This window comes from Silene latifolia, chromosome 8, assembly GCF_048544455.1.
Source record: "Silene latifolia isolate original U9 population chromosome 8, ASM4854445v1, whole genome shotgun sequence".
Taxonomy (NCBI): Eukaryota; Viridiplantae; Streptophyta; class Magnoliopsida; order Caryophyllales; family Caryophyllaceae; genus Silene; species Silene latifolia.
Genome location: NC_133533.1, coordinates 104670610 through 104684098, shown reverse-complemented (window position 1 = coordinate 104684098; position 13489 = coordinate 104670610). Strand labels below are relative to the sequence as shown.

General features: G+C 38.5%; 1 protein-coding gene and 1 pseudogene across 1 annotated transcript; both read right to left on the bottom strand.

Moving 5' to 3' along the window:
- Positions 1–2061: 2061 nt before the first annotated feature.
- On the bottom strand, positions 2062–2915 carry LOC141595637 (mediator of RNA polymerase II transcription subunit 4-like; annotated as a pseudogene).
- Positions 2916–4001: 1086 nt separating this feature from the next.
- LOC141597173 (F-box protein SKIP1-like) lies at positions 4002–8141 on the bottom strand. The gene is made up of 2 exons (XM_074417544.1): positions 7697–8141; positions 4002–4950 (listed from the first exon to the last, which is right to left on the bottom strand). Exons 1-2 carry the CDS (start codon positions 8050–8052, stop codon positions 4380–4382), a joined length of 927 nt encoding a protein of 308 aa, XP_074273645.1. The 5' UTR covers positions 8053–8141; the 3' UTR covers positions 4002–4379.
- Positions 8142–13489: the final 5348 nt, after the last annotated feature.

The following is a 13489-nucleotide window of genomic DNA, read 5'->3' as shown; positions in this document are numbered from 1 at the left end:
TGCACCTCATGGCGCGCCTCCGTTCCTCTCACAATCGCCACCCCGAACCAACGTGTCAATATACCCAACTCCTTCGATGTCTCCCTCTCTGAGACGGCTTTTTACCTTGTCGAGAACATATTTTACCTTATTACTCCTCTTGAAAACCCGAAGGCAGTCTGGCTTGTTAGGGCCGAAGAACGAGCCCAAAATCTATACCGAATGCGCAATCCATTCTACGGTACTTACTGCCTGTTTTACATGTATCACCCTTTTTGTATTACTTCTAAGATTGATAATTTATTAGACTATCAAATCCGGGAAGTTCACCGATCTTATACTTTAAAGAGATCATACCGTTCTCTTCCCCACGTACTCTTTCAGCTCGAACCTAGCGCACAAAAGCCACTTCGTAAAGTTATTACCTCAAATGATAACGATAACGATTTTACCCTTTTTACCGTGCTAGCCTTGAGCTGTTCTGGGTTTTTAGTTTTTTGGAGGCAGGGGGACACCAAGTGGACAAAACTCTTGAAATTTCGTAATGAAACCCATAAAGACCGTCTTGTTGAAATTGTCGATGATGAAATTGGGGAAGACGATAAATTTGCCTTGTTCGTTGATATAGCCATACACAAGGGTAAATTTTATGCCATTGAAATGGACAGTGGTGACGTATATGTTATCGACTTGGTAAGCATAGCCGAGAATGATATCAGGCCGTTCACAGTCGTAGTTAGAATGTGTTTCTCACCGAGTCAATCCCCTGCGACTCAATTCATGATCGACAGGGGTTGTTACCTCAGTAATTGTTCCTTTGTCGAATGCAAAGGCAGACTGTATTACATCAACCATGTACGACATCAGAGCGACCAGTGTGAAACAAATCGCTTATACGTTCTGAAAGACAACCAGAAGGACGAAAGTGAGTGGGAATATGTGGAAGGCCTAGAAGCGATGGCAGATCAAGTTATTTTCTTATTAGGTGAGGCGTCTTTTGTCGTACCAGAAGCAGACGGGATTGGGGAAGCCGGTGTATTATCTACCATTAAATATGTTCCTGATAAATTGATGCAAAACTACGGGCGAGTCCATGTGCCTTTTGAGGGTTGTTTTCAAAAGTGCATATTCCGCAAACCACAGGATGATGATGAAGTTGCGAGTCCAAGTTTATCACATGACGATGATTGTAACTCAATCTTCCCTCCACCACCATGGCTTAAATCTTACTACAAGGATCAATGGAATGCTCCTCCTGAATTCTCTGAATTGTTCGGTTTTAGCTTCTAATGCAAATAAAGCCAATTACTAACATTATTACCGTAACCTTAGTAATTGGCTTTATTTGCTCTGTTTGTGGACAGAGTCGTCCCTGAGATTTTAGGGGTCCTGTCTGAAATTTGAAAAGTATTCATATGTTTACGGTCAAAAACAGGATCAGTTAATCTAAATGTATACGGAGTACTTTTTTTCATTAACAATTTCTTATTTTATCATACATTTTGTCCGCAACTCTTACGATAACTCAAAAGTCATTAGCAAGAACATACTCTGTTAATTATATACTTAGCTTTCATAATACGTACTTGATTGATGAAGGCAACTTAAACTATGGTTTTGTGTTCCAGGATATAGTAAACTGTACATTATCCCTTCTTCATTAATGAAAATAACTTTAATTGAAGGGTAAGTTAGATGAGTTTTAACGTTTAATACAGATACTTTTAATAAAAAGGTTTGTTTATACAGCTCGACCAACAACGAGAATGAACGAGGCATCCTTAGGCAGGTTGTTCTAGTGGATACACCTTATACAGCCAACAGCGCGACCAACAACACGGTTGTAACTTCCTTGCTCTTACTAGTATTGGTGTCCGGCGTCGTCCGGGCTACCTCTACTTATCATTAATTTTTTGCTATAAAAGTTAATTCTACTTTGCGACGAAGAATAATGCAGTATATTTACCATTAAGATGGACTAAGATAGACAAGACTGTCATTTAGAAAAAAAGACGATTTTACAAAAGCACTTAATACAGTCATACAGAGCAGTTGAATACATAACATCTGACATCGGGAAAACGCCGCTAAATACCTAAAGCCACCATGATACTCAAATACTGGACAATGTTACAAAAGCACTTAATTATATGGACATCTGAAAGGACAATGAATGAAATACAAACACCCACTGACGGAACATCTGTTAAACAGCCGAACAAATAGCAACTTTATATCTGAATTGCCGACTAAAATTCACGAAAACGCGAGTGTAGCTAGCTAATCCTCGTCGTCTGAGATATCTTCTTCAGAAGTAGAATATTCATCACTACTGTCATCATCACCAAGAATATTGATGTCAACCCTGTTGACATGTACAACTTCAGATGCTCTTGAAGGAGCAGGAACAGGAGGACGTGGTGGTTGCTGGTGTACATTGTTAGGAGATAACAATGGAGCTGATTCCATTATTGGAGGCAATGTGATGGGATCCCCCGGCTTCCATCCAGGAGGGGGCATACTGGATGATAAATTTAGGGGGGGAGACATTGGATCAGGCTCGGTTATAGTAGGCAGGCCCACATCGAGATTGGCGAAAGTGTACAATTGTGAGGCCCGCATCTGATCCTCTTGTGGAGCCGGTGGAAGAGCACCCGTAGTGGTCCCCCAGCACCAAACTCAGGTGGTGTGAATGTTGTATAACTGATCTTCTGAGCATACTGCATGATATCTGACAATTTTAACTGAGACATAACCGTTGTGGTGGTACCCGAGTTGTCAATATCTTCTAGTTTTGATCGTTTAGGGTGGCGATAATCAGCATAATCGTCTAAAAGAAGGTCGAGGAGTTGCTCAACCGCATTGATTTTCTGAGTAAAGGTAAAAACCGGCGAACCCTTGATTTCACTTTCACGGCGAGGCACAATTTGTAACATTTTGAATATTATGTGCAGCAAGATGGACGAAGAAACCTGACAATACTTACTTCTTGTTGACGTTATATATTTAGTTCTTCAGTGATCTCCCTCGCAAATTTGCAAGCTATAGAGAAACTTGGTTGTACTCTTTGAAAAGTGGGGCGAAATCAAATAAAGCTTGTGAAAACACCCAATTTCTTCTTCGTTATATAATGGATATATGGATATTTAATCTAATCTAATCCACCTTTTTCTATTAGAATTAGGAAATACTTTTCTACTAGAATTAGGAAATACTTAATTATTTATAATTATTATTCTGTTAAAATTAGGAAATCTTCTTTAGTATTTTTAAAAGTAATAATTTTTTTGACAGTTTTTTTTTTTTTGACAGTTAAAAGTAATAATTTTAGTTATAACATTCTACCATAAAATCAAATGGTTATTTTTATTATTATAAAATGGTTACATTTTTCTTAAGTTAACACGGTTTTATTAATTTTCTTACCTAATATAGTAGTAATATCAGCGAACTCGTTTTAATTGTATTTTGAGTTAGCAACATCCATATTTTTTTATATCCTTTCTTCTCTACTTCGGGTCGACAAAAAATTGTTTGAATTAAAAATCCCAAAAATAAAAAGAAGGTTCATGACAAATGAAAAGATGTCCGAATAAAAATTAAAAAAATATCAAAAATAAAAAGAAGGTTCATAGCTAAAGGGAAAGATGTCCGGGTAAAAACTATGATAATTACCCTCTTAAAATACTTTATGCTACTTCCATTCACTATTCTTTTGTTTAGTAAACTTTCAACAAAAAGTAAAAGTAGCACAAACTGTTTTAAGAGGGTAATTATATTAGATAATTAAGACGATCAACTACCCGTGCTAATCCTCAAATCTCAATTCTCTATCCTAGACACTAGTCCTAATTGTCCCTGTGCATCAAAATTGTCTTTACTAGTATTGGTGTCCGGCTTCACTCGGGCTACCTCTACTTACCATTATGAGTGGTTTTAATTCAAAGTTCACTCTTTCAAGAAAATTTATCGAATTTTTTATGAATTCATAATATTCCTCGAATAACCTTATCGTCAAATGAGATCAGAGTATATAGTTTTCAATTAACTATTGGAAAGTAACAAGATTTACAAATGTCATACCAAAATAGAACATCAACATTACAAGGCTATTATTCCGTATAAACAATGGGAACAATACACATACACTACAAACATAAATTCTTGTATGAGACCGTCTTTGTTGTGAAATACAACATTATTAAGCATCTCGACGAACATCAAATATTCACAAGTATTTGTGTTCGTTTCAAGAATGAGATAGTCTCATACAAGACTTGTTTGCCAGAAAAGACGAGTTCATCTCTAAAACTTTACATAGGGTTTTATTATCGCTTACATCTTTGGATTAACAGCTGCCAAGACATATTCATGGAAGGGTAACATAGCGGGGTTTGGGATTAAATCCGAAATATGTCAGTCTGAAATCGCTCGTCATAAAGCCTCCAATGCCCATACCTCTCGGTGTGATAGACCGATCTAGGAATGTAGAAGTTCGGCTTCTTAACCGTCAAATTCTTGGAATGCAAAGATGCATTGTTAATATCACGACTAGTCAAATTTGCACACCCATAAAGATCCAAGTACTGCAGATTTACGCATCCTTCGGAGATCATAATGAGACCCTTACCTGTTAACTTCAAGAACCTTATCTCAAGCACCTCCAACCCTGGCATATATTTAGCAATGGCCGCAGCTTCATTATCGCCATCTTGGGGTAAAGCATCGAGATATCCATTTGGCACAATTCCCTTATGCTGAGAAGAATCCATCCAATTCATGAAGTTGCGTTTTAGTATTTTTAATTCAGGACAATTACTTCCGAGTAATGCCAAAGATTCATGAGAAATCTCATGGCAGAAGCTAATATCAAGTTCTTTCAGCTTTGTACAATGCTTGGCCACCTCAATCATAGCGGTATCAGAAACATTCTGGCTGCTTTTGATTGAGAGAACCTCTAGTTTTGGGCATCTGAGAGCAAACAGAAACAAAAAACTAACGTAATCATTGCAGTCAGCCAAGACAGGATGGCCTCTATGAAATCTATATGTTAGCATTTCTCTAACAGCCAGACTCTCGTCTTGTCAAACACAGGGTAAAAACTATTAAGTCCACAAAAATTTCATAAGATACTGAGAAGAAGCTGGAGGAGACAAACTTCAAAAATTTGGGCCGCGAATGTAAGAATGGTGCAGGGAAACTACTAAAAAAATCATTGGTAGCAGCAATATACGTGTATCTTTTAAAAACAAACATTATACTGACAGGGAAAAGTCCATAACATAACACATCTTTAGTACTTTAGTGAGCTTTTTTGCTTTCTTTCAGAGTGAAAGAATAATCAGTGTTTGGCTTCAATAGAAATGGAAATTTAAGTGCATAACAGGAGGGCTTAAGTAGAATAGTAGCAGTTAGATTGACCGAGAATATCATTTGCATTTCAAATGATCAACTCCCATGCAAACAAAACAGTCTGATTGGTAAAATTGTAAAAAGACCTGGGTGTATGTAGACCATTAAGACCAACATGCATGATCCATAGACCAAGTGACCAACTATAATGGCGGATCTGCCACAAAGACTTTCCGTAGAAGTGTCTGAAGTTGTTTAACCACCTTCAAGGCATATATATTAATGAAAAAATCACACAACATTTCTTTGAACAGCCATTGCACGTAGAATGAAGTATGTCGTGTTCTTTAGATTTAAACACAATGGATCAAATATAATGGTTATTTCAATTGTCTGCAATGTCTATTTGTCAGGGAGTTGCATAACATCAACGCTAGGTTATGAAGTGAAAAACAGCATCTCTAAGATTTTCAACACGGGTACACATGCATACATCCCCGATCATTTGTTTTCATGGAACTTATTACCTATTCTATTTCACCATAAATCCAAAAAAAATAAACATTTACGCGCTTTGTACCTTCCATAATCAGTATTCATCTCATGACTATCTAACGAAAACTGGTCCTTCACATCCAATTTAGGCCACTTTAGTAAGAAAGCACATGAAACCACATGGGGGATTAATTACGACGCTAAAAAACTGATTTAGTTTAGCCCAAGAAGTCATAAATACTCCTTTCTCAAAATAAAAAATAATACTACAAGCTTTCAGATATGATCATCGAACATTCCCATTTTCTTACGCATTGTCTAAAGGGAATGCAAAGAAAAGAGGGAGGGGGGATTATTTTTTATAGCTAAGATATGGACAGATCCATTGACCACCTTTTGGTAAACGAAATTCTTTCATGTGGTTTGGAAAATTTGGATGGGAAAGTGAAAGAAATTAAGCCTCCGGTATGTGTCTTATAAGGACCATGAGGCCAACTTAACATATGTGGTCAAGCCCTTAAGAGGGAGAGACCGAGAGAATGAAGCATTGCTGCCCTCAAAAAACTCACTTGCTTCAAATGGGACGTAACAAGATGTGTGATGCCTTCAGATAAGATTAATCAACTTTCTTCATGAGGAAACTCATCCTAATCGTCTACCTTATTAGCAAAGAAAATGTAATAGACAAAGTGACCTCCATACACCTCAAAAAGATGGCTAATTAAATATGGCTAATATGCGCCAGATAATTTGCAAGATAGGCTAAAGTGCTAAACCCAGCAAATTGCAACCAGGAACCAGTCTTCACCTATAAATTGTATTAGTCAAAGAAGAACTGAAACTTGATGATATAATACTACAATCAAGTCATAGAGACATTCAAAAGAGTAAAATGGCGTGAAGATAGGTAAGAGCACAAATCCACATCATATTAAAACCACATAATTCACGGCTTCATGTTATACGTACTCCCCGTTCCACCTTTTAGGTTTTCAAATCGCGGCAAGATGTAAAAAAACTGATATAAGACAAATTTCATCAACCAAAGAAAGATAATTGCCAAACTGGAAACAATCATGTAAGCCTACACTGACACCAAGCATAAGAGGCAGTTGAAAAAAACTAACATTGCTTCAAAGATTGGGGTGCATATGAGAGGACATTTTGCCGAACAAACAACTAATTCAATGAGCCTCATAGAGGAGTAGAATTGCCAACAAACAACTAAATTCAAGACATATGCCTGGAAACAATCCTATATGAATGCGGAAAGCCGGAAATGTATCCTGTTTCCTTCCATTAACACAATTTAGAGCTTTCATAAGAATTCCCTTAGACACATTGCCAATATTATTTCCGACAATAATTTCCTTTTTGAATGGCTTGGCATACAACCTAGAGGTCATCGTCCAAGGTGAGTATTGAAAGATCGCTCGAAAATTATTGTTTTATGGATTCAATTCCACTCCACGTCTATCACCTTCCCAAATATCCAATTGTCATTTTGGTCGCAATTAGTAAAGATCAATGAGCACAACATACAACAATTAACGGTTCGACATGAAATCTTTTGTCATCCCGCACCTCAATTCACTATAGAATACCCAATTATTATCCCAATTCACAAACACAATTCATTGCAAACACCGCCACATTTTTCAATCAACAAATCATCAAACTACCAATTTCAATTGCACAACGCTATGATATACTCCGTACAATACTATAACTTATACTAGTACTAATCATTTGTTTACCTTTAATTAAAATACGTCTTAACACAGGATAGAAATGTAAACAAATGATTGGGACGGAGGGAACGATCAGAGCAAATACTCGAAAATTCGGAAGAAAGACGAAAAGATCAAACCTTTGAGCAGCGTAAACGAGAGAATGATCAGAACAATGCCTAAGGCGGATCTCCAACAAAGACCCATCACTCCAATCAACAACAGATTTGAGAATTCCATCGATTTTTCTCTCAAACTCGGGAGACCACCACCGAGTCGACTCAGTGGAGGATTCAAAGTAATGTTCTAAATCAAGCACTTTATGAAGAGAAGAATCTTTGCAAGCTTCCATCCATGGCTTGCAGACCGCCATAGCTCCCTTCCAGAGCTCCTCTAATGTCAGACGCGAGAGGATGTTGATCAGGCACTCGTGAGTTAACTCGGTCCAATCCGAGTTGTAGTGGGTTGACTCGGTTGTGAGATCATCTTTGTTCATATCGATTGGACGGTTGGTTGGGGATGTTTGCGGGGTGGAAATATGTGATTCGGGCCTTTAACGGTTTTCTCTAACACTCGCTTGTCATTTTTTTAACACAAATTCTCATTGAAGACATAACATATTCGTCACAAGCTGAAGACGAATACCATTTTACCTCACAATGTACCCACTTTTTCTCTCTCTGCAACACTATTCATGTGGTCCCCTTTCTCCACTAACCCATTTTGTTACCATTTTATCTCACAAAATATCCGTCACAAATGGTAACCCGTCATAAGGGAGACCAATTGTTTTTTTTTTTTTTAAAGAAACCCCAAAAGATTAAATATCATTATCATTTATCACGATCAAAAGACATTATCACGATTAAAAGAGACAAGCTCGTCAAGAAGTTCTCATCTTGACGTAATTCATTTTTACATAAATTTGATTAAGGTAGTGGTTTATAACGGAACTAATTCATTTTCATGATTTCGAATAAAAAATTTAAAATGTTAAGCAGTCCGTCTCATTATAGACGGTTATTATCCGCTTATAGTTATACACGGATAATAATCTGATAGAATGATAATCCCTGATTAGGGTTTTGCTTCTCATTAGAATATATAGGAAAATAATACAATGTGGTTAGCTAATTACAAGGCTACAATATCTCCTAATATTTCTAACTAAGTCAATTATATCAAAAGATATACAAGATAATATAAACATAATATATAATCACTAATACACCCCCGCAGTTGGAGCGGGAGTTTGTCGGACGCTTAAACTGGAGCGAAACCTGGTAAATAAATGCTTGGGAAGTCCTTTCGTAAAAATATCAGCATATTGATATTCGGCCGGAACGTGGAGAACCTTAACTTTCCCAAGGCGGACTTGTTCGCGAACAAAATGAATATCAAGCTCAATGTGCTTAGTTCGCTGATGTTGTACCGGGTTGCCGGATAGGTAAACTACTGATACATTATCACAGAAAACGAGGCTAGCGCGAGAGATAGGAACATGAAGTTCCAAAAGCAAATTATGAAGCCAGCTCGTCTCGGCAACGGCATTAGCAACACCCCTGTATTCTGCTTCTGCGCTAGACTTTGAGACGGTGGGTTGACGTTTGGAGGACCAAGACACCAAATTGTCACCAAGAAAACACAATAACCAGAAATAGACCGTCTAGAGTCAGGGCAACCCCCCAATCAGCATCGGAATAAGCAGTTAAAGAATGGGAGGCAGACTTAGTAAAAGTGAGACCGTGATCAAGAGTACCCTTGACATAACGCAGAATACGTTTCAAAAAACCAAAATGAGGCTCACGGGGGGCGTGCATAAATAGGCAAACCTGTTGTACCGCATATGATATATCGGGTCGAGTAATGGTTAAGTATTAGAGCGCACCCGCCAAACTACGGTATAGGGTAGGATCGGCCATGGGTGACCCGGCTGTGGAGCTCAATTTCGACCCAATCTCAACCGGCGTAGATACCGGATTGCAAGTGGCCATTGAAGCACGTGTAAGAATATCACGAGCATATTGGGACTGACATAAAAATAGGCCAGAAGAGTTGCGGTGTACCTGAATACCAAGAAAATGGTGTAGTTTGCCAAGATCCGACATAGCAAATTCTTGAGATAAATCTTTAATAATCTGTCGAAGTAAGCGTGTGCTGGATGCGGTCAATACAATATCATCGACATAAAGGAGTAAATATGCCATGTCGGGACCATCACGATAAATGAAAAGGGATTGGTCACAAATGCTACTACGAAAACCCTTCGATAAAATAAAATTCGCAAACCGCGTATACCAAGTCCGTGGAGTTTGCTTGAGACCATAAAGAGACTTGCGGAGGCGACACACATGACGGGGCATAGAAGGGTCAACAAATCCCGGGGGTTGGTGCATATAAACGGTTTCAACTAAGTCTCCATGTAAAAAGGTATTCTTGACATCCAGCTGATGTAGAGGCCAAGATCGTGTAATAGCAAGACTAAGTACCGTTCGAATCGTTGTGGGTTTGACCACCGGGCTAAACGTCTCATCGCAATCAATACCAACCTGCTGACATTTCCCATTCACCACAAGACGGGCTTTATAGCGTTGTAAGGTTCCATCAGATTTAAATTTATGTCTAAATAACCACATATAACGTATGATATGAGCATTGTCCGGACGTGGGACGAGTTCCCAAGTGTGATTGTCAATTAAAGCACGATACTCGTCAGTCATAGCGGCATTCCAATTCGGGTCGTGGAGGGCTGTTTTGGGGTCTTTCGGAATGGGAGAGAGAGGAGATGTGTGGCTGGTGGTTAAGACGCGGGGTTTGAATATGCCATTCATGGCACGAGTCGTCATAGTATGGTCACGGTTATTGGCTGGTGGCGGGTCAGGACTGTAGGGGGTTTAAGAAGGGGAATGGCGTCGGGAATGCGGTGATGGTGTGCTGTTGACCGTGACAGGGGAAACAGGGGGTTCGGGTTGGGGAGTAGCTGCGACAGTAGGGTTGGATGGTGGGGCAGGGGTGGCTATGGTAGGGTTGGATGGTGTAGTTGCGGGTGTGGTAGGAGGGGAGTGTGGTGTATGGCGAGTGGGAGTGGAGGGAGGTGATGGTGGGTGTGGTTGGTTAGGACACGGCTGGGCAGGGGGTATGGGATTGATAAAAGCATCAATTAAGGCAGGGGAGAGGTCGGAGCTTGGTTTTTCGAGGATGGGAGCCATGGTTGAAGGTGTTGGGGAAGAAGCGAATGGGAAGACGGACTCATCGAAGGTGACATGACGGGAAATAATTAATTTGCCACTAGAAAGCTCAAGACACTTGTAACCGCGAAATTCTTGTGGGTATCCTAAGAAGACACATTTGGTGGACCGGAGAGCAAGTTTATGTGGACTCTTAGCAGTTTGGTTGGGGTAACAGACGCACCCAAAAACACGTAAGTGAGAGTAGGAGGGATTTTTGTGAAATAGAGCGGATGTGGGAGAGCGGAAGTCGAGAATTTTGGTGGGTAGAATGTTGTGTAGGTGGACGGCGGTATGAAGGGCATCGACCCAATATTGTAAAGGGACGGAGTACTGATGGAGTAAGACTAATACAATTTCACTAATGCGTCGAATCATGCATTCGGCCTTTCCATTTTGTGATGAGGTTTGTGGACAGGAAAATCTAAATACAAGACCATTTTGATTGGCAAGTTGTTTGAACTCATTATTATCGAATTCGCGGCCCAAATCACATTGGAATGTTTTAATGGGTCGATTGAATTGGGTTTTGACATAGTTCCGAAAAGAGATAAATTTGGAGTACGTTTCGGACTTAAACTTTAACGGATACACCCATACAAATTGAGTAAAATTATCAATCAATATCAAATAATATTTGTAACCGGTCTTACTAACAACGAGAGATGTCCACAAGTCACTGTGAATTATATCAAACGGTGCAAGAGTATGTGACAAAGAATCCTTAAAAGGCAATCGTTTGTGTTTGCTTATTTGACAAGAATGACATAAGTGAGAGTTCGATTTGCTACTACAATTAATATGAGAACGAGACTTAAGACAATCAAAAATAGAGGCACCCGGGTGGCCTAGACGGGAATGCCAAACATCAGGATAAAAGGCCAGGAGAGTGGGGCTGGACACGGCTTTGGTTGGACTAGACTTGGGTGACACGGGGTAGAGATCACCGTCACTGTTGCTCCTCAGAATCAGACTCCCATTCGCTAAATCCTTCACAGAAAAACCAAGGGGATCAAATTCAACGGATACATGGTTGTCCTTAGTAAATTGTCGGACGGAGATGAGGTTTTTAATAATTTTAGGTGTGTACAACACATTTTTGAGGTGAAGGGCACGGGTAGGGCTTGGTATGGTCGAGTGTCCAGATCCGAGAACCGGAATGCGAGCACCATTACCAACATAAATAGAGTGTATCGTACTAGAATTGAGAGGGGAAGGGAACGTACCTGCGTCCGCACTTAAGTGGGACGATGCACCAGTGTCCATGTAGAACGGTTGCATAGACATAGCTTGAAAAACGATTTGGGTCGAGTCGTCTTGCGCAACATACGCCTGGCCAGCAGTAGGCTGTTGCGTTCGATTGCTGGAGTAAGAGCCTCGGCTACTGGTCCGAGAAGCTGAAGTCGAAGGCTGATGAGAGGGCCACGGTTGCCATGGTTGTGTCCAGCCCGGGTAGGTGGGGTAGGGACAAGGTGGTGGTGTCCACATACCCGGCCAGGTTGGCATCGGTCCCCAGACAGTAGGAGCCGTGAAGGTGCTATTAGGCTGCTTCTGCTCTGATACCATGATAGAATGATAATCCCTGATTAGGGTATTGCTTCTCATTAGAATATATAGGAAAATAATACAATATGGTTAGCTAATTACAAGGCTATAATATCTCCTAATATTTCTAACTAAGTCAATTATATCAAAAGATATACAAGATAATATAAACATAATATATAATCACTAATATAATCCTCTCACAAAGTTAAAGTGAGAGGCAAATGAGAATATCCATTTCTCACCCACTTGCACTACTCACTTTCATTTGTAAGGACACTATTTGTTTATAACTATAGACGAATAGTGTCCGTCTATAATAAGAATTTGTGTTAAAATATTTAAATCTACATAATATAAAAGCTGAGTTTATTTAAGCTTTTCGATTGGCAAAGAGATATAAGAAAACATGCATTTGTTTTGTTAGTGGTGGACCCCATTTGAAAAAACAAATTAATTAATTTTTCTTTTCTTTTGCGCGTTTAGTTTTACAAATTTATGTATATTCGCTAAGTTTTACGAAACACTATACCAAAGTTGCATTATTATATTAATAAAAATTGTCATTTTAAATTTACTTTATGCGCCCCTACACTTTAAATTTTAAGAAATTACTTTACAATACCCAAAAAAAATTTAAGAAATTACTTTAAATTTTAAGAAAGTACTTTTAGTTTTGCACAAATTTAAGTCAACAAATAAAATTAACTTGCAAAAGGAAAATCGATTTTTAAGTAGAAATAATATAATGTGATTTCAGATTATGTAATGTTTTACAATTTTTAAGTAATTTTACTCTTCAATCTGTCCAGAGTAATGTATTTTTTTATATCTGGCTTAATGTATTTATGAACTCATGTGTTACTCTTTTCACGTTTCTTAGTAAAATTCAGTATTAAAAATACTCATGCATTTTTTGCACGAGATTAAAACTAGTTCAATTTTAAATTCAGTTTCATAAATTCTTATAGAGATTTTGTGTAATTGTATTTCAAATTTTAATTTTTTTTAGTGATATTTTGAAAACTGTGAATTTAACTAAAATTAGGCATGGTATGTATAAGTTAAGCTCACCAAAAAAATTGATTAGAAACATAGTTATTTGCTCTTAAAAAAAAATTATTACGGCTCAATTTGCATCGCAAAAAACAAGTATATGGT

Bases quoted from the DNA above. Each gene is read 5' to 3' on its own strand.
- LOC141597173 (XM_074417544.1), bottom strand. From the start codon at position 8,052: ATGAACAAAGATGATCTCACAACCGAGTCAACCCACTACAACTCGGAT. The intron at 4,951-7,696 runs GTTTGATCTTTT...GTTTGCTCTCAG, and splicing joins CTCGTTTACGCTGCTCAAAG to ATGCCCAAAACTAGAGGTTC.